The sequence below is a fragment of the Patiria miniata genome, unplaced genomic scaffold (assembly GCF_015706575.1).
Source record: "Patiria miniata isolate m_02_andy unplaced genomic scaffold, ASM1570657v1 HiC_scaffold_24, whole genome shotgun sequence".
Taxonomy (NCBI): domain Eukaryota; kingdom Metazoa; phylum Echinodermata; class Asteroidea; order Valvatida; family Asterinidae; genus Patiria; species Patiria miniata.
This window is the reverse complement of record NW_024037063.1, coordinates 1,045,893-1,064,713: the sequence shown is the minus strand read 5'-3', so window position 1 is coordinate 1,064,713 and position 18,821 is coordinate 1,045,893. Positions and strand designations below refer to the sequence as shown.

At 39.7% G+C, this 18,821-nt stretch overlaps 1 protein-coding gene across 1 annotated transcript in view; it reads right to left on the bottom strand.

Annotated features, from left to right (window-relative positions):
- Window positions 1-1,404: 1,404 nt before the first annotated feature.
- The window catches only part of LOC119731722 (stress-activated protein kinase JNK-like), a 30,744-nt gene continuing 13,327 nt past the window's right edge, over window positions 1,405-18,821 (bottom strand). Inside the window, exons 2-12 of the mRNA XM_038204945.1 lie at window positions 15,167-15,259; window positions 14,522-14,721; window positions 12,329-12,458; window positions 11,294-11,491; window positions 10,587-10,752; window positions 8,653-8,724; window positions 7,860-8,051; window positions 7,248-7,372; window positions 6,149-6,212; window positions 5,137-5,217; window positions 1,405-4,523 (exon numbers count right to left, since the gene is read on the bottom strand). Coding sequence (XP_038060873.1) covers window positions 4,372-4,523; window positions 5,137-5,217; window positions 6,149-6,212; window positions 7,248-7,372; window positions 7,860-8,051; window positions 8,653-8,724; window positions 10,587-10,752; window positions 11,294-11,491; window positions 12,329-12,458; window positions 14,522-14,721; window positions 15,167-15,184 — 1,398 coding nt within the window. The 5' untranslated portion in view covers window positions 15,185-15,259 and the 3' untranslated portion in view covers window positions 1,405-4,371. The remainder of the gene's footprint in view (window positions 4,524-5,136; window positions 5,218-6,148; window positions 6,213-7,247; window positions 7,373-7,859; window positions 8,052-8,652; window positions 8,725-10,586; window positions 10,753-11,293; window positions 11,492-12,328; window positions 12,459-14,521; window positions 14,722-15,166; window positions 15,260-18,821) is intronic.

Sequence of the window (18,821 nt, the reverse complement as noted above, 5' to 3'; positions counted from 1 at the left end):
AAAAGGCCACCGTCATCGTATGCCTTGAATATTCAAGAGGATCAAGTCGGAAGATCAAGTCAGATCACTTGCACATGGTGGCCCACTTCAAAAGAGCAGCCAAAAAGTGGGCCACCAACAAAAACTGGCCACCATTGTGGCCAGCATTTACTGAAGTAATGGCCTTCAAGAAAGGGCAGCCAGAGCAACACTGCAGCCACTTTCACAAATTGCCCACAATTTGGTAGAGCATGTAGAGATCCTTTTAAGGTATCCCCTAAATTTTTTAACATGATGGCCTACAGTCAGAAATTGATTAAAGTCTTCTTGAATTTGGCCAGTGTGTAAGGCACAAACGTTCTAGTTTGCTGGGGAAAAAAATATTGCAGACAATCAAAAGTGGTACATTCACTGGCAAACGCAAGTTCATCCCCTGACAATTTCAGTGGAATATAGTGTAGCTTTCGGCTGCCATATTCTTAAAATGCTCACTAGCGGCCATCTTGAATGGACGTTTATGTATCCTTGGTAAACATACCCAGTCAACGGAGGATCTAAAGTACACTCAAGAGACGGTAACCATGTGAGGAATGTCATGACCTTTCACTTTTTTTTTTTTTTAAGCTGTTTACCACAAAGACACATATTTAAAGGGCAACTCTGCACTGGTTTCACTATAAGCTAATTTATATACAATTTACACAGGAAAAAAAATAACAACTATCCATACTCAGTTTCAGCCAATCCCAGGCAGAAATAAATGAAGATACAAAATAATTTCATAAACCACAAAAACCTTGAAATGTGTCCTCTCAAAGTGCATGTACAATCTGTAAACCAAACTCATTGTTAAAAAAACAAACATTCTTTTTGAATATCGGCAAGAAGGCGAATCCACACAAATAAACGCTTGGGCACTGCCAAGAAACATTCCCATCCCCTTCCCAGAAAAAAAGTTCTTCATTAATTCTGTGCAAACTAATCTATGTAAGAAAAAAGAACAAAAAAATGCTACTGCAGAAATACATTTTAGGATGTTACTTTGAAAGTAAATGTATGGCTGTGTCCCAATGGATTGGCTATGGCAATTGTTGAGAGCAGACAGTGATTTTCGTGTGTGCAAGTTGTGATGTTTGTTTCAAAATAAAAGTACCATACCGCCATCATATCTATTAACCAATGGTATTCAAACCGCTGGTATGTTTTAACCACACAACTCGACCATCACAATGCTATAGGCCAATCCAAACACGCTTATCACTTCAATCATGAAGGCCCCCTTCAATGGCGACAGCATTGTGCTAGCTATTGTTCAGATAATCCATCAAGAGGCAGTTGCTTTGTACAATAGCGTGCACAATGGTTTCTCCATTGAAGGGGGCCTCATGCGTTGACAGTGATTATGTCATGGATTCGTCTAAACAATTTGCAGAAAATCATATTGCTTGGAGTATTTCTTTTCATATTCCATTCACCAAGTAACATGTGACCAGAACGCTGTTCCCTCATTGGACAATCAATGCTTGAAGGCAGCTGTACACACATTTACAAACACAGCTGGGTACATTAAGCACAGCCTGTACATTTCAACTTTCAGACAATTTCGAAGCGAAAATTCCCACTTTTATCCTTCCATTTTGCATTCCACCACCAACCCTATGTTTACGCAATGGAATAAGTCACCATTTTGTTTAAGTACATGTTTACGAGGGTGACAGTGAAGTGTGTGGCCAATGTAGTCTGGCACCCAGCCAGGCGGGCCACTTCTACAACGTGTCCTGACTTCAGGTAACCAGACAAAGATGGCAACAGTGTTACTAAGATACACACACAAGATGCCCCTCAAGTTTTTTTCTGCATTGCTCACATTTGGCACGAAATAACAGTGATGCAATATCACATGACAATCAGAATTTATTGGGTTTAAATGAGAGGACTTTCAGGCCAGTAACCAAGACAACCAAGTTTATTTCAAAGAGTTGCCAAACACTCACTTTTCCGCCAACAAATTCAAATGGAAGACAATCAAAATGCAAAAAAAGTGCCAAAAAAAAAAAAAAAAAAAAAAAACAGACAAAAACCTCCTCTTGTATCAGTAACGTTCACCTTTCAATTCCTATAGTGTTCCCAACCCTGTTTTTAACTTAAATATGTCATTTTAAAAGTCATTTTGTGTTTTTTGTTTTTAGCATCTTCTGAAAGCTGCGAAGTTTACCTTCTAGATTTCTTACATTTAACCAATTTGGCAGCTGCAACCAAACTTGCATGCACCTCTCCTCGGCATATCATTTTCTCGGCTCAAACAGAACAGAACTTTCATTAATGTACTTCTACTCGGACCATTTTTTTGGATTGACAATGTTGGCAGCTCTCACTACAGTTGTGCAAAAAAGAACAGAAAGTGGTTGCAACATCCCAAAAGGGTTCAAGAACATTGCAGAATATTTTTTAAATCACAAGGTGCATAATGAAGCAAAGAGAAAAAAACCAAGTTTGTGAAAAGTTCACAAAGTTAAGAAAAACATCATCACCAAAATGAACTAATCGTCGATCTGAACATTTCTCCCTTTCTTGCGATCTGATTCAGTTATTGGCCAACAATTTCAAAATCAATGTATGTGTAACAATTGTACTCGTGAAAAAAAGTGCCTTCTTGTTAAAATTGTATAATGGTGTTTTGTGCGGTCATGATACAAGGTATGGTTCCCTGACACTCACATTGCAAAACACTAGGCTGAATTAAGAATATATGTTGCACCCAGCCATTCCTTGGGTTCTTATAGATGTATCAATAGGGTCTTTAGTAAAAAAAAAAAAAGTACATGCATACACAAAGGTATGAACTGACACATTCTAAAAAAAAATGTATCAAACATCTGCATAATTAAAGGTTATGACTACAAAACTTATGTTGTGCTTTGCAATACAAAAAAAAGAAGGAAATCTACAATGTAGGTATGGCCTCATGACATAAATTTTACAAAGTATTTTTTGTATTGTCCTAAAAAGGGTCCTAAAATACCCAAAACATATCGGGATCATTTTAGAGTTGTTTTCTCTTCCGATTTCATAACAAGAAATCTAAACCAGTCACATTTATGTGAATGGCAAATTCACATTTTATGAGTAATTATTATCGAGCAAAAGCCACAAAATTGCAGCTGTTAAGAGAAGAAAAAAAATGAGTTACACGCATTGAATTCACACCGTAGTTTGCAAACACAGAATGTAAAAATCTGTGGGAAAAATTGATATTTTTTTTTTTTAAATACAATTACCATCATATATATATATGTATATATAAAAACAAAGGACGCCCAAGGGTGCGCAGATGCACTGTGTACTCCGCGATGACCCTTTTTTGAAACACACGAGGGCGGTATTGTCATACTTTAACAATGCAACCACACGGGGAAGGGAGGAAATCCAGCCAATGCCAGAGTAATACCAATATTGGACAGTAGAGGGCAGCAAACAACATTCTCTTGAAGTCACAGGCTGCTTGCTTTGGTATGTATCATGTTGCTTACAATTCTTGCCTTTTTGTTACAGTTTTTTTTAGGATGGTTTGTCTCACAAACATGTCAAAGTCTGGGAGAAATTCAATGTTGGCAAATAACACATTGCATGAAATATAGAGTTTGAGAGTTGCACCGGGTTCACATTTGGCTGAAACGTTTATGCTAATCTTTAGTGCTATCTTGAAAATGTGGACAAACGTAATTATGCCAAGGTTAAAAACCCATGGACTCTGGGCTTACTGTTGAATGCTGGAGATGAAATAAATTGATTTTTCCTGATTCTTACGAAGACGTAGACAATGTGAACATTTATTTGCCGACATTAAAAATGAATTTCCTGGCAATATTGGCTTTGACAAAAATGTTGACATATGTCTTTTTTGTCTTCAACATGTTCTCCTGCAAATTGAAAACACCTTTAGGATATTACGTATATCTTACAAGTCAAAGAAACTTGCCAAAAAACCTGAACAACTTTGCCAGCGTATGTTGGAGGAATAATCAACATTTAAAGCACAATGAGTTTTTTTTGTTTTGTTTTACAGCACACACACACACTGCCATTCACATATATACCTCCTTTGTTCAAGCCAAATGAGTTCAAGTTGCGTACTTCAAAACTTTTGCGTTCACTTTAACTCAAATTGACTTCCCTTATACTTCACATCAAGTTTTTGTTTTTACACAAGCACCGTCCATTTTTCTTTCCGGGTCAACACTCAGCAGATATGTCCTCAGGGTCAAAGGTCATATGCAAATGATGTACAATCTTTTGTGATGTTTATACGTTTTACAGTTTGCTTTACGGAGGATTTTTTCTGAGTTCCGCAACCTATGGACGTTGTTAGTTTGTAGTTGCGTACATACGTGGCTAGTGTGCGCCGTGAGCATTGTACATACTATTGGAGGCGCAGTTGGAGGCTGACTGTGTCGCACCGTGCGACACGTTGTGTGACGCAGCCGTTATCACACCCCCTGCCGCTGCGTGGGCGATATCTAGCTCGGATCCGCAGTGCTCCATGGCTGTTGAAAAAGAATGGAGGAAATGTGTTGCTCAAATGTAATGCCTCTTTTACTTTCTTAAACACAATTTCAACTTTTTGCATAGACCATGTTCTTTGGTGATACAAATATGGCGGTCGCTGCTACACAAATTTTAACCGTCCTTTGCAAACATACATTATGTGCCAAGTAGTCCTTTCAGTCAAAATCAAACACGTGACTGTTTTCAGCAGTTAAGAATTCCAAGTCCAAATAAAGCAGGATTGACTGGATTGTTTAAGTAACTTGATACAGCTATGCTTTGACTCCAGGTGAGTGATAAAACAGCTGTTGCCTGCTTTGTCTATTGACCCAGTTTGACTAGTCACAGTGCTTGCTTGACATATGATCTGACTGCTGGTGACTAGCCTTTGTTAAAAGTATAGCAGGGGAAGTGGAAGTGAATTTTGACCATCTGTGACTGTTTAAATAGCAGTAGGATTAAGCTAGAATGTGAATTGATAACTTCAACACAAAATATCAACTCATTTTCGACTTCTCACAGGGTAGGTTCATAAATTATCTTTAAGTAAAAATTTAGACAAATACTTGAGCAAATATTTTAAATGGTTTTAAACAGTTTTGGAGTACTTACAATCAGAATCTCTGCAGTTTTCTATACCAACATAGACCCCGCTATTACACATAAAGGACATGACCTCCTGATATATAAGAGCTGTTGGAGAAAACAGAAAAGGCGGTCATTATAAACAATGAATTAGCAGGCTACCGAAAGGTCATTTTTAACATGGCAGATTTTCGCCCCAAGTCAATTTAGCTCATACATTATAACTCAAATGACGAAAAGCTTTTGCAATACCATGCAGTGTGAGTGGCAGGCTGCACTTCATGTCCATCTGCAGTGCAGGTACCAACAAATCGAATCTTTCTGGCCTACAGAACCTGCCAGTTAGGGGAGACCCCTGGGAGAGACATTCAAACGCATGGCGATAACATAACAATGCCTGGCGACAACGCCTGGCAATCACCCGAAAACGCTATGGCTCATTCCACATTGAGAACAGAATTAGTATACAAATATAACATTCTTTGAGGTTGGACAGTCGATATTAGCTCCCCGAGGTATTGAAAGTTGACAAACTAGTTCCCGAGGCGAAGCCGCTATCTTTTCATGCGTAGCTAGCTAAGGCGATGCTTGTGCATGCGTACTACACCCATGCGACAGTTCCACAATTGCTTCGTAAAGCGCATGTGTAGTCGACTGTCGCACAAGTAACCCATCCAACAGTCTACTGTGCATGCGTATTTACCCTGTGCATGAATAGTTGCGCGCTGGCTTGGTAAACAGCAAAAATAGCATCCGGCACATGATGGTGAATGGACCAGTGAGATTTTGGCTCTCGATCATGAATATGTATGAGGTATAGTAATCATGCTGCTTCGCACCATACGCGAGCGAACCCGTACACGCACGCGATGTTTCCTGTACACTGGGCTCTACATGCACAGAGTCCATCCAGTTCAACTGTATAAACGGACAAAATCTGACATTTGCTGGTAAGTGCTCGCTCTTGTGAGTAGGGCAAACAGTCCACTTAGGATATCCTGACAGGACCCGATATAAAACGAAATCTTATCTTATTTACCTTTCCATTGCTCCACTGTGTGTTCTCTCTCATCTATCGTGTGGTCATAAGTGATCGGCACCGGCTAAAAACCAAACAAAAACAATTCATAAATTTATTTCAACACTTATCTTCTTCCAGCTGATTGAAAAGACAATTGAAAGCCACACCTTCTTTGTGGGGCATCACTTACAAGAGGTGTCACTACCATACGTTGTCTACGGACCACATGGGTAAGTACGGCACTACAGGCAGAGGGATTTTCTTTTCTTTTTGGAAATTCAAAAAATAACGGGACTAATACAGTGTTTCCAGGTGGGAAGGCCACCGGTACTTGATTTCAAATTTTTCCAGATGGTGGTGTCTAGGTCCTGATGACTTCCTTGGAAGCGGGCAGACAATAAAGTCTACGACAACGATACATCAAAGCCAACGCCCTTGATTCCAAATCCAAACCCAGATTTTGTTGGCAGCCGTTTCAACCCATCAAGTCTTTCCTACTGACGTCACACATGGAATTCGCATTATCACGGATGCAAGACTTGAATTGAAACAGCTTTCAAAAATCGGAAATTGCGCAAATCGTCTGCCAAAACGTGCCAAAGATTTAGGTGACTTTGATACAGCGGAAGACAGATAGCATCAAAGCAGACAGCTGGAGTAGGGCATTGCCCCAACCCTGGCCTTGTTCTTCCCATCTCCACTCCAGTGTTGTTTCTATGAAGAGGGGGGAGCTAGGATTTTTACACAAGATCATTCTGTCTAGTCCTGTTTGGCCTCGCACTTTTCAACAGTTTTACAAGAATTTCCGAAATCCTTTAAACCTCCGAACACACTGCTAGAAATTCCTCAAACTTCCTGAATTTCAAATTTCCATGGGGACTAAAGTCTTGCATTTGAACAATTGGTCTAGAGCCGTAACTGGGAGCATAATTGTGAAACACTCTGCTTCAAAATAGATTTGAAACTTTTGAAATTTGCACTTTTTTAGGAAAGCATTTAAACACAGTAAATTCTTGGTTTGACAAGCCCCTCAAAAGAACCAAGTGCAGTGTCTCGACACCCCTACTGAAAAGGCCAAAGTAAATTTACAATTTCGAGGTCATGCACTTTAACATACCCCTTCTACTTCTGCCGGGTCGTACCATACATTGATATAGGGGTGCTCCAACGCCTCGTCAACCGATATCCTCTCGGCCGGGTCTATTACTAACATCTTGGACAGCAATCTCCTCGCCATGGTAGCTTCAAAATGAAAACGGAAATTCAAATGATTACATTTTTACTGGAAATTCCAAAATTTACTAATTTAAAAATGATATTTCATGAAAGAAATTCATGTTTTTACCTCTGTCCATTCACTGTAAGAAGCAAAAGTGCTTCTGGTTTTGCATTTTTTTCCCATGATTTTATTTTATTTTCTCTTTTCTGGGGGGGGGGGGGGATGGGGCGGGGGTACATGTATCTATACTAAAAGTTGAGTGTAACTTTAGTCTACTTGTACATTGATCTCGAAAGCATGAAAAGCCACTGTTTTCTGGCCGACATTTATAGTATCTTAAAGGAAGCTAGATTACAGTTCTTTAAATCTTGTTCCTTGGAAGACATTCTTGAAAACGAGGCAAGAACAATCTATTGTTAAGATTTTATTACCGAGGGCAATCCTTTTTTCTCTTCCGCAATTTTGGGTCGGAGAAAGTCGTAAGATGTGGGAAAAGAAAAATTGCCTTACCATTTAACTTCTGAGGCTCCGTCACGCTCTGCTCCCGTTGGAACAGCTCGTTGGGGAAGAGCGATTCGAAGGCATGACCCTGGTACTTGGGCCTGTTCTCCACGTAAGTACGGACGGTGGGCTGCAGGCGTTGCATGAATTTCTGCGAGGGGCTACCCAGGAGCTGAATGATCTTATTCCACTGGTCGATGTCTGGGAGGTCGAGCGGTCAAGGAAGCATGATTACAGATTGAGATCCAGCTCTGTGGAGCAAGTCTCATGGACTCCAGGCAGAAGTATATATTATGTGGCAACTCATGGAGGAATTTGCAGGATTGAGGCTATATGGCAGAAATGTGCGGCTGATTTTGCAGGATGCACTGTGTCAAGGTCTTGGGCCGGACCTTGTGTTGTTTGTGCTCAGCCGAGAATAAATGTAGGCCTTTATTATATAGTTGAAATTCCTCTGCACTGTCCAGGATGTCACTGGCTCTGCCTCAACATATTGATAGTGATTGCTGGAGGATTTTGCAGAATTGAGGCAGTGGTCACCCCTCCAAGGACCACATTCAAGAAGGGAGGATTTTGCAGGATTGAGGATGTACGCAATTTTTACAGGGAGGCAGTTGGAGTATTTTGCAGGATTGAGGTTGCATCCTAGCAAAATGCGTGGGGAGTTAGAGTTAATGACTTGCTTTCGTTTTCAGGTTGGTAATTTTACAATGAAATGTTCGTCACAAAAAGGGAGTATTTGATTCAATTTTTTTGTTTAAAAATTGGGCATCGAAGTACAAAGCAAGAGTGTAAAGGATACGATCCATTCCCGGAAACATCACCTGACCCCGAATCATCTCACCAAATATACAACCAATGGACCAGATGTCAACTGTAGAAAAGAACAAGAAACAAAAATGAGCAATATTATCAAACCATTTTATCCCATCTCAAAAGCACTGTCTGTTGGCACCATTTCAAAATCCAATCTCCATTCACCATCTTTTTAGTCCTTGTACATGTATGTCGTTGCCTGTGTAAAGCTTTTTGTTATCATGAAAAACATTCTATAAATATTGCTTTATTATGATTTTAAATTACTATACTAATTTCGTACAGGACTTCCTTTTAATTTATAAAGAAGCAGCGTCAGATGGACAAATAATAAATCTTCTAGTCCCAACCCCCTCAATGTTGCTAAAACAGTGTTCTCAAAATGAAATGTAAAAAATATACAAACTTTTCATACAATACAGTTCTGGGAACTCTTTCTCCACATCCCCCCCCCCCCCCTCCTCCTCCGAAAAATAAATGTGAAACACCCCTTCAATTAACAGACAAATAGATTTAGAAAATCAATAAGATTGGAATTGAAGCCTGTTTCGATGTTATCAGTACAGCGAACTTTGAAAAGCTAAGTACAAACTTTTCATAGAATAAGCTTCTTGAAGTTTTGTTTCCTGACCCAATTGCGGCACCCCCCCAACACAAACAAATATCGCCCTACCAGCAATAAAATTAAAACTTCAAAATATGATTGCTGGTCAATGTTGCCATTATAATGAAACAAATTTTTTATAGGATAAAGTTCTTAAAACTTTGTTTCCTGATGCCATTGAGCCACCTTGAGGGGGGGGGAACAGAAGTAGCCCCCTTCAATGTTAAAAAAGGAAAAAAATTGAGAATATGATTGCTCAGTTGAAGCCAGATCACTTTTGCCAGTACAGTGACCTCAACTGGCCTGGATACCCGGAGCCCAGTCAAGCAGGAGACTGCAAATTAAGGGCTAGTAGTGGACGATTTCCGCTTCAAATTACGGAGTCAACTCATGACCCTGCTGTCCTTATTAAAGCCCTCCCCCTTACCCTCACCGAGGGAATGACGCGGAGTGGGGACTAGGGGAGGGGGGGAAGAAGGGGAATGTCTGTGGCTGGGCCAACCGGAGCTAACAACTTTCTAGACAAGCTGATAGCGATCTAGGCTGAATTTTTTTCCCCTTGTCGCGGATGTAGTTCAGAATGTGTGCCAGAATTTCACAGCGACCTGTTGAGCCACAGTTTACCTGGTTTGTGCATCCTTCATTCAAAGAAACCTTTTGCAGGCTAAAATAGTGTGCAATGATTTGACATTTGAAAATATTACACCAATTTATGCAAATAATGTGATGCTTAGAATATCTGGTAGTTATGTGCGGCACGGTTTTTTCTTTTTGTCTGGACTGCAGTTGGAGGGAATATAAGCCACTACAGAATGTACCACATTTTTTTTAACTAAAATTTACTTTCAACTGTATGATGTACAGGTACAACTTCCGGTAAAATAAAACATGTCAAAATGAAAGAGAAGTTTCAAATGAGAAGTATTTATATTTTAGGGTGAGAATTGGAGGAAATGAGAAATCCATGAAATAATCGGCAGAGGGTTACGGGGCCACTGAGGCCCTAGAGCACAGAGACCATAATGGTAAAAAATCTCACAAATCCCAGATTTCAAAGGCGTCTCTTAAAAAAATCCTGAAACCAGGACAAATCCTGACAAATCTCACCCCTGAATTTCTTTTAATTCCCAACCAGAAATGACTGACTAGAGGTTGTTTCTATGCGGTCGCCACCTTGTAGCGAAGTCGCTAGGAGGAAAAATGGGTGAGTCTGCTCTTTGAGTGTCAAACTTTTAGAAAAACTTTGCCCCTTAAGTCTTCAAAGTTTAATAGCAGCAATTAGCAATATCCCATCAAGACAGATTTCTTCCACTCACCGTTTTCTTTGTAGCCCATGCCTAGGATGACTTCTGGCGCTCGGTAATATCTAGTGACTACGTAGGGTGTCATCATGAACGTTGTGCCCGCCGTGCGCGCCAGGCCAAAATCCAGAATCTTCAGCGAACAGTCCGACTTGACCACTATGTTGCTCGGTTTCAAATCCTGACAGAATTGCAAAAGATCACATGGAGGATACAGGAAATAAGTAAAGATATATAACGACTATGGCTAGGTCCAATGGCTATGGCCAACAGGAAATGTCTGTGGATTCAGCCACTTCAATAGACGCATGTGGAATTGTAAGCCAAGTATTTCGGTCATTATGGCTTATCTCTACATCGTTTTTCACATATCTGAATGTAGTGACAGCCATATACGGTATTTAAAGCAATTTCATGCCACAAATATATCACCTGAACAAGGAACCTGTCTCCCAAAGCTGTTACGGCAAAAAAAATACTTAAGTTTGCAAATTTACTAAAAATTACCCATCTACCACTCACAAGCCAAGTTTTCATCACACGTTTTGGTTTGCGAGTTGTTTATTCCACTGAGCAATTTTTTTGTTTACTATGTTCATCAAATTTAAATGATAAACAGCTCACTCAGGTTTCTGACCTGTGACCTTGTCACCCTGTGACCTCATGACCCCATGACCTGACCCAGACCTTGTGACCCCTTCCGACCTCTCAAGCCCACTCACCCTGTGGATGATTCCTGCCGAGTGTAAGTGCTTGATACCGCATAGCATCTGGTAGAGAAGATAGGACAGTCGTTCGTGGTCCAGGTCCATCTGTATGACCTGGCTCAGGCTGGCGTCCATCAGCTCCATCACCAGGTACACGTCGCTGAACTCGTCAAACGTGTTTTGCGGTGAGAAAACGTTTAGGAGGCCGATAATCTTAAAACAACAAACAAACAACAAGAGTTGATGACATTTAACCAAATTTCTGTGCTACTTGTAAGTGCAACTGCAATAAACAAAGGGGACAATTTCATAAAACTGAAAGGTTCGAGAATTTGTTAGGCAGCAAGAATCATGCTTTGTAAAAGAGGAACTAAGCTTAGCACAAAAAGGAAGTAACTGGATTCTAGCTAACATGTCATGCAATTTTCACAGTATTAGCAAGCACAAGTTACTTAGACAAAATAAGTTATGCTCAACAATACAGGAGATTTCCAATCCAGTGCGCCATCAACAGACTGTCCTGGAGAGTCCATTTTTCAAGTTTACAGTCGACAAAAACATGGCCAACTTGCCGTGATTTGAACTAATGTCAGCAGAAAACTTGAGGACATTTTTGATAGATCAGGGCATGATCTGACTTGCTTTCAGTCACAACTGAATTCAGCAAAACTGAATGACACTGTTACATGTACTACATGTATGTGTCACAAAATTTGGACCAGTTGCATGGCTACGGCTAGAAATTACACACGGGTCTATGGGAAGTGGCTGTAGCCTCTTCCATTGGCGTGTGTGTAAATTCCAGCCGTAGGCAAGTAATTTGGACAAGGTCTTAGTTCTAGCTCAGGAATAGTCAGGTACAGTCAGGTGTCCTTATAAACCATTCTTGGGCATCTCCTACCTAACTACACAACACCTTGTCCAAGTCATATGGTACAGAAACACTGTCTTTTAAAAATGTGGTACACATATGATCAAGTCGATATAACTTTAACCTGTGGGGGACGTGTGGGGGACGTGGGTCACCCACAAAGGTACTCCTTGACTTACATTTTTATGATTGCACGTCTTCATGAGTAAGAGTTCTCGGTACGCCCTCTTGGCGTGGGTGACATTCTGAAACGGTCTGCTAAGCTTCTTTATTGCAACGTTCTGCTTTGTTACTGTGTCATAGGCAGCTCTGCGGAATGACAGAGAAAAAGAAAATAGCATTACTTTAAAATTCCATGTTAATAGTAAGAAGTTGTTCAGCTCTGCTCCTGTGTAATAAGCAGCTCTATCTGCCAATTGAGGGGAAAAATCAGTAACCCTAATCTTCCCACGTCCTCCAAACCCTCTTTGCAAAATAGAGGATTTTGCAGGGTTGAGGCTATATGGCAAAAAGGTGTGACTGATTTTGCAGGATGCACTGTGTCAAGGTCTTGGGCCGGACCTTGTGTTGTTTGTGCTCAGCCGTGAATAAATTTAGGCCAAGATTAATACTTGAAATATTCTGCAATGCTCCAGCATGTCACTGGCTCTGCCTAAACATACTGAGGAGTGCTGGAGGATTTTGCAGGATTAAGGCAGTGGTCACCCCTCCAAGGATCACATTCACGAAATCATTCTATCTATCTAGATCTATCAATAGATGCCAAAAATCTGGGGGGAAAATGATATTTTTTCAAGAATTGTTTTTTTTTTTTTTTAAAGAGAGATGGGCATGCATCTACATGTACCGGTACATGTACGCTTTGGAATTCAATAAGTCATTTTTGGCAACACGCTAAGACAGTTGTACAAATATGCAATAAACTCATCATTTGCACCAGCCAATGATGATCACTTGATGATGAACATGTAATCACTTTTAAGTTGTACCCAATGTTTCAAAGATTTATTTTTTCAGTGTATATGATTTTTTTTAAAAATAGTTCTATGATCTTTGTATTTTTTTCCCTTCTCTTTTCCAAAACATCCTGGTTTCATTTCCTCCCAAAATTGTCGCGTTAGTTTGTATTTCTGGTAACCACAACAGATTTGACATACATAAAAATACAAACGGATGTTCCCAGGAATATTTTACCCCGTCATGCGGTCGCTGGCTGGCGTACGATTGCATGACAGCTACACACAGTACCTGGGCACTTTGCACTTTGATATCAAATGTGTGACTGTATTAATCATTGGGGAAAACCTGCATGTGACATAATACTGTCAATGGGTTTGAACTATGACTATGTGAATGGTTCAACTGAAATATATATCTGTACTTGCGTATTTCCTTTCAATAATTGTGCACCGACATGTATGACACCGACATGTATGATTAAAGCTATAGTCCATCATTTGCAGCCATCCGAAAAAGTAACTGGCGTATTATTGTTGAAAACATACTTGGTCGAAAGATAGTAAGTGGACTAAATCCCCTGTGAAATTAATCTATTAATTAATTAATTAATTAAGTAATCAACAAAAGAAGGCCTTTCCAACGTTAAGACGCTCCGTAGGAAAATTTAAATTAGTAGTTCGTTTTGTTATTCGACGCAGCGGGTGCAAGCATTGGCATGACGCACAGGCGCGCGCGGTTGCTATAATTCGTCGGACACGTCCGACACCATGACGTTTCGAACCGATTTCTATTACCAAAAAAGCCGGAAGAACGATTTCTTTAAATCAATGTAGTAACAAACTGATACATTTTATCACAATTCAAATCCACTTTGTGATTATACATTTTATTATGCACATTGTTGAATTGTCCAAAATGTACGTCTGACACCATAGAAGTTCCCAACAAATAAATTTAAAAAGTAAAACATTGTCACAGCATGAAGTAACAAATCATGCATTTTAAGTGAAAATTGAAAAACTGACTTGTACAGAGTTATGGATAAGTTTGGAGTTCATTCGAAAACAGACATATGGAAAAGCAATACAGTCATTTTCCCTTTATAAAACGTAAATGTACCTAATAGGTTTCTGTGTGCTGTCTTATAACAGCATTAACTCTTGAAATAATTTACAGGGTGCCAACAGAGAAAAACCGGCAGGACTTACAGGCAGATCAGAATGATCAGGCAGTGATTTTGAAACAAATCACAGCATTCCTAACCCTATTTGCATAGTACCACTGGCAGGAATCTAACCACGGCCACTGGCAAGGGTGGAACCGTGCTCTCCCCTAAGAAGGGAATCGAACCTTGGACCACCCATGTCACGTAAGCATCTCGACACCAACCCGAAATCGACATGAATACTTACACAACTAGTCCCTGCGCTCCTGAGCCTACCGATCGGAGACTCTGGTACCGATTGAGAATGAGGAATTGCGTGTCGCCGACTTCCACGCTGCTGAACTGGCTTAGGAACTTGGCGTTGCAACTGTTGTTGCTGCTGCTACTGCTGCCAGGCTTCATAACCGATGGTGCAGTGGGCATCTTCTGTTGAGAATGGGCCATTCTCTGGGAGAAGAAGAAAATCGGCAGAGACACAAATATAATTAGGGATATATGAGGTGGTGTTTTGAAGTAGGGGGCTAAAGGCCCCTTTCAATTAATTTTTTTTTGAAAGTATCTCATGGCTGTCTGGGCCATGAGACCACGTGACAGCCGATATCAGTGCACAGATGGTCCTCTACCCTTACAGGTACCCATTCCTACTCCTGGGTGGAGAGAGGCAATTGTAGTCAAGTGTCTTGCCCAAGACACAAACACTATGTTCCTGGCATAGTTCAAACCCACGCACCATCGTACGTGAGTCAAACATCGTAACCAAGACAAACAAAAAAGGTTTATAAGTAATAACCTTTTGATAGACAAGTACATGTACGTAATCTTCCTACACTACTCCCCCTCCTCTCCCCCTCCTACATGTGTGTCACTAATTTATCTGGGACTTGTAACTCACATATTGCCTGTCGTTCATGCTACAGACAGGGACGTCTGAGCAAGTGAATCAGTCTCCGCTGTAGAAGACTAACTGTACAGTCCAGGACAGATCCTGCGAGCAAACAAAGACGGAGAAACAAACATTATTTAAACAAATGATTAAATAATTCCAGTAAAAAAAAACTATGGGGGAGTGTGGCGTAATGGTTAGGGTTCGTGTCCGTGTCATGTCTCACGATCAGAGGGTCAGGGGTTCGAATCTAGCTGCTGGTCATATTTGGTGTCCTACGGCAAGCCACTTCACCCCACTTGCCTCTCTCCACCCAGGAGTATAAATGGTACCGGCATTAGCTGGGAAGTAACCTGTGATGGGCTGGCCTTCCCACAAAGGGGTAATCGAAATATTCTAAGTCATTTCATGCCATGGAAATCGGGAGACAAACGCCGGCCTGATGGGCCATATTGGCTCATGACAGACTTCGCTTTAATATTTTGTGGGTACAATATATACAATGTCATACATGTTTACATACATGTACATGTACAAGTACATGTACCAGTAGGTGTCAATTTTCTAACGATCTGACACCAAGGACCCATATTTGGTGAGTTGTTTGCACAAATTATTACCCATCACTGAAAATTGACCTTCAAAACCCAACTTCCTCGAATCAATCAAAATTTGTTTGCAGTAATCTGACAGACTTTATTCATAATATGACAATTGTAATGGATGTACACATGCAGTACCGGTACCTTTGCTCCATGGTAAAAGGTCTGAAATTTCTGGGAAAACATTTTACAGCAAGATATTAGGGACCTTCAAAACCAAAGTTCCTCGAATCAATCAAAATTTGTTTGCAGTAATCTGACCGACTTTATTCATAATGTGACAATTGTAATGGATGTACACATGCAGTACCGGTACCTTTGCTCCATGGTAAAAGGTCTGAAATTTCTGAGAAAACATTTTACAGCAAGATGTTGCTATACACTAAAATTGAATCTAAAAGTAAACATTATATTTTCAAAATGTTTTTTTATGTTGTCATTTTCCTGCATACAGTAAACTCAGTTTGGTAAATTAGGGTCTTTTTGCCAAAATGACATTAACAGAAATTGATCTACATGTACATGTACTTGTAATAATGTACATGTTCAACTGTACATCTGGCCTTACACGTACATGTCCTTCCAACACTTTTAACTGTGCTACAGGTGTACCCCCGGCACGTAATATTTGTTAATTTTCAAGTAATCTTAAGTACAATTACACTGTAAATGTATACATACATACATGTACATGTATAAAGTCGGGTAAAAAAATAAACCACTGAGTTTTTCATCCAGCCCGTTCCCAGCTGCCCTCATTTATATTATAGTGTTTTTTTGTTATTCATTTATTCGCAATATATTTTGCAGATACCGTTACCTGTATTATTTTCCATATATTGTCTTTTTATTTGTTTCCAACAAAACTGTAACTACCCCAATGTAGAAAGGGTAATGGCTCCTTTTAACACAATTTTTCAGCAAAACAGTTGAGAAAATTAAAGAATCCATCCGCCATCTTGGAAAATCTGCCATCTTTGGGGAAAAAAGCAAGCCAAAAAAAGCGCCAGCCTCCTTCATTTTTTCAAAAAGGTTGGACGACAAACTCCTTATTTTTTACTCGGCCTTAATGAAGAAGGTGTACACATGTGTGTATGTTAATGTACAAAGTACACAAATTTTGAAATGAACTGTACACACACAGCACACTGTACAGCATGCATACAAATGTACGTTGTACATGTACATGTACCGGTACATTGTTCCTATACCCATACATGTACCGGATACATGTAAATACATTAACACAACCACATACACTTGTAAATTTATACATACATGTACAATGTACATTGCAGGTACATAAACCACAGAATAAGGCCAATAGCTAGCCCTTCGCTAATCACTGATGCAGCCTGATCCAATGCGAACCAAACAAGCATGATTCAGAGCTGTGCACCATTACTCAGTGTGTGTCATGCATTCACTATGAACCCACTAATGTCAGGCTGCACTCAGTGCACTGACCAAACATACACAGAACCGTATACACACTGCCACTGACGTGTGTAGGCCCAACTGATCTGCGCACGCACACGCACACAGATATGACCGTCAATACAAATCAATACCAAAGATACAAATATGCGTAATGGCACACTACGGGCCTATGACTAGTCGTGCTGATAAAGTGTCGCCCACGCGCGCTGCCTTTTCTTGTTAAAAGCAAATTTTACAAATTAGTGATAAACAAAGCTCTTGACTTGGCATTTTTTAGCTTATAGTCACTGATATAAAGTAGTCATCATACATGTGATGATTTAATTCACAACAACAAAAATAAGTTCAACGGAAAGTTCAACATATCAAGTGTGCATTATAGAAAAGATACAAATAAAAGTTCCATGTTTATTTCAGAGGGCCCATCCTCAGAAATACACCTTTGTGTCCCATTGAACCCGACCGGTATTTTCAATTTTTGTTTTGCCATTTTCAAGGGTGTAGGCCTATTGGTGCCTTTTTTTTATGCTAATGCCAATTTCCATATTCATGAGCAAATGCGTGATGAAATTTCAGGCAGAAATCTCAATGCTACGGCTATAAAATGAATCAAAAAAGGGATGTCAAATATTTTTCATACATTTTACAAGGAGTAGAAAGTTGCACAAAGTATGTTCCTGAGAAAAATTTACTTCATGAACGCTTTTAAAGAAAGCCTAATTCATAAATGTTGAACACATTGTACTTGTGAAAGTGGTCAAAGTTCCACTTCCAAAACAAAGATAAGATGAAATAGCCAAGATAAAATACTACAGTGGCAATTAAAGATGCGTTCCCCTTACTATAAGTTTCAACTTGAAAATTTGGGGTGTTTTTCAATTGTTAATTCCCTATCAAGATAAAAGTTGTTCACTTTTGAACGAGACATCATACGGAAAAAAAGATCCACCGACATTTAGTTATTGAATTATTTCTTTCCAAAATTTAAATTATTGGCTGCCTGACAATAATTAGCCTCTCGCAGGGCGGGTTAATTTGTGCGCAAAATGGAAGCCCTTTTTCATAGGGTTGCAGACGCCCAAAATTGGAATAAAGTAGTTTTTTTGGTTATTTAAACAAAACATGGAAATTGTTGTTGGAAGAAAAAAAATCTTGTTTTTGAAGAGCACAGGGTATATAATGTATCAACTTTAACGGGGAAAATATTGTCAATTCTTTTTTTAAGTCTGAACATTGGATGAGAGGTCTTTTTCTACACTGATAATGATTTTCTCTCAGATTCAAAAAGTCGGATTTCAAACTCAAGTCTGAAAAATCTCATGCTTGATTAAATTGGCAGTCAATGCCAATTTCTCAGTTAAAAGTTCTCATACATGTAGTTGACCATGTGCACCGGACAGGTGAAGATGTACTGAACACACATGTACATGTACATGTACATGTACATGTAGGATGATAGAAATGCTCATCATCAACTACGCGTGTTAAATTTTAAAGTGCTACCTTACTTTTAACCTTGTACATAATATGCATTGTACTTGTACCTGTTTGCCATGTCCACTGCCTGGTCATGTTGAATTAAAAAGCAACAAACAACCCTCTTGGCTTATCTACAGGAAGTT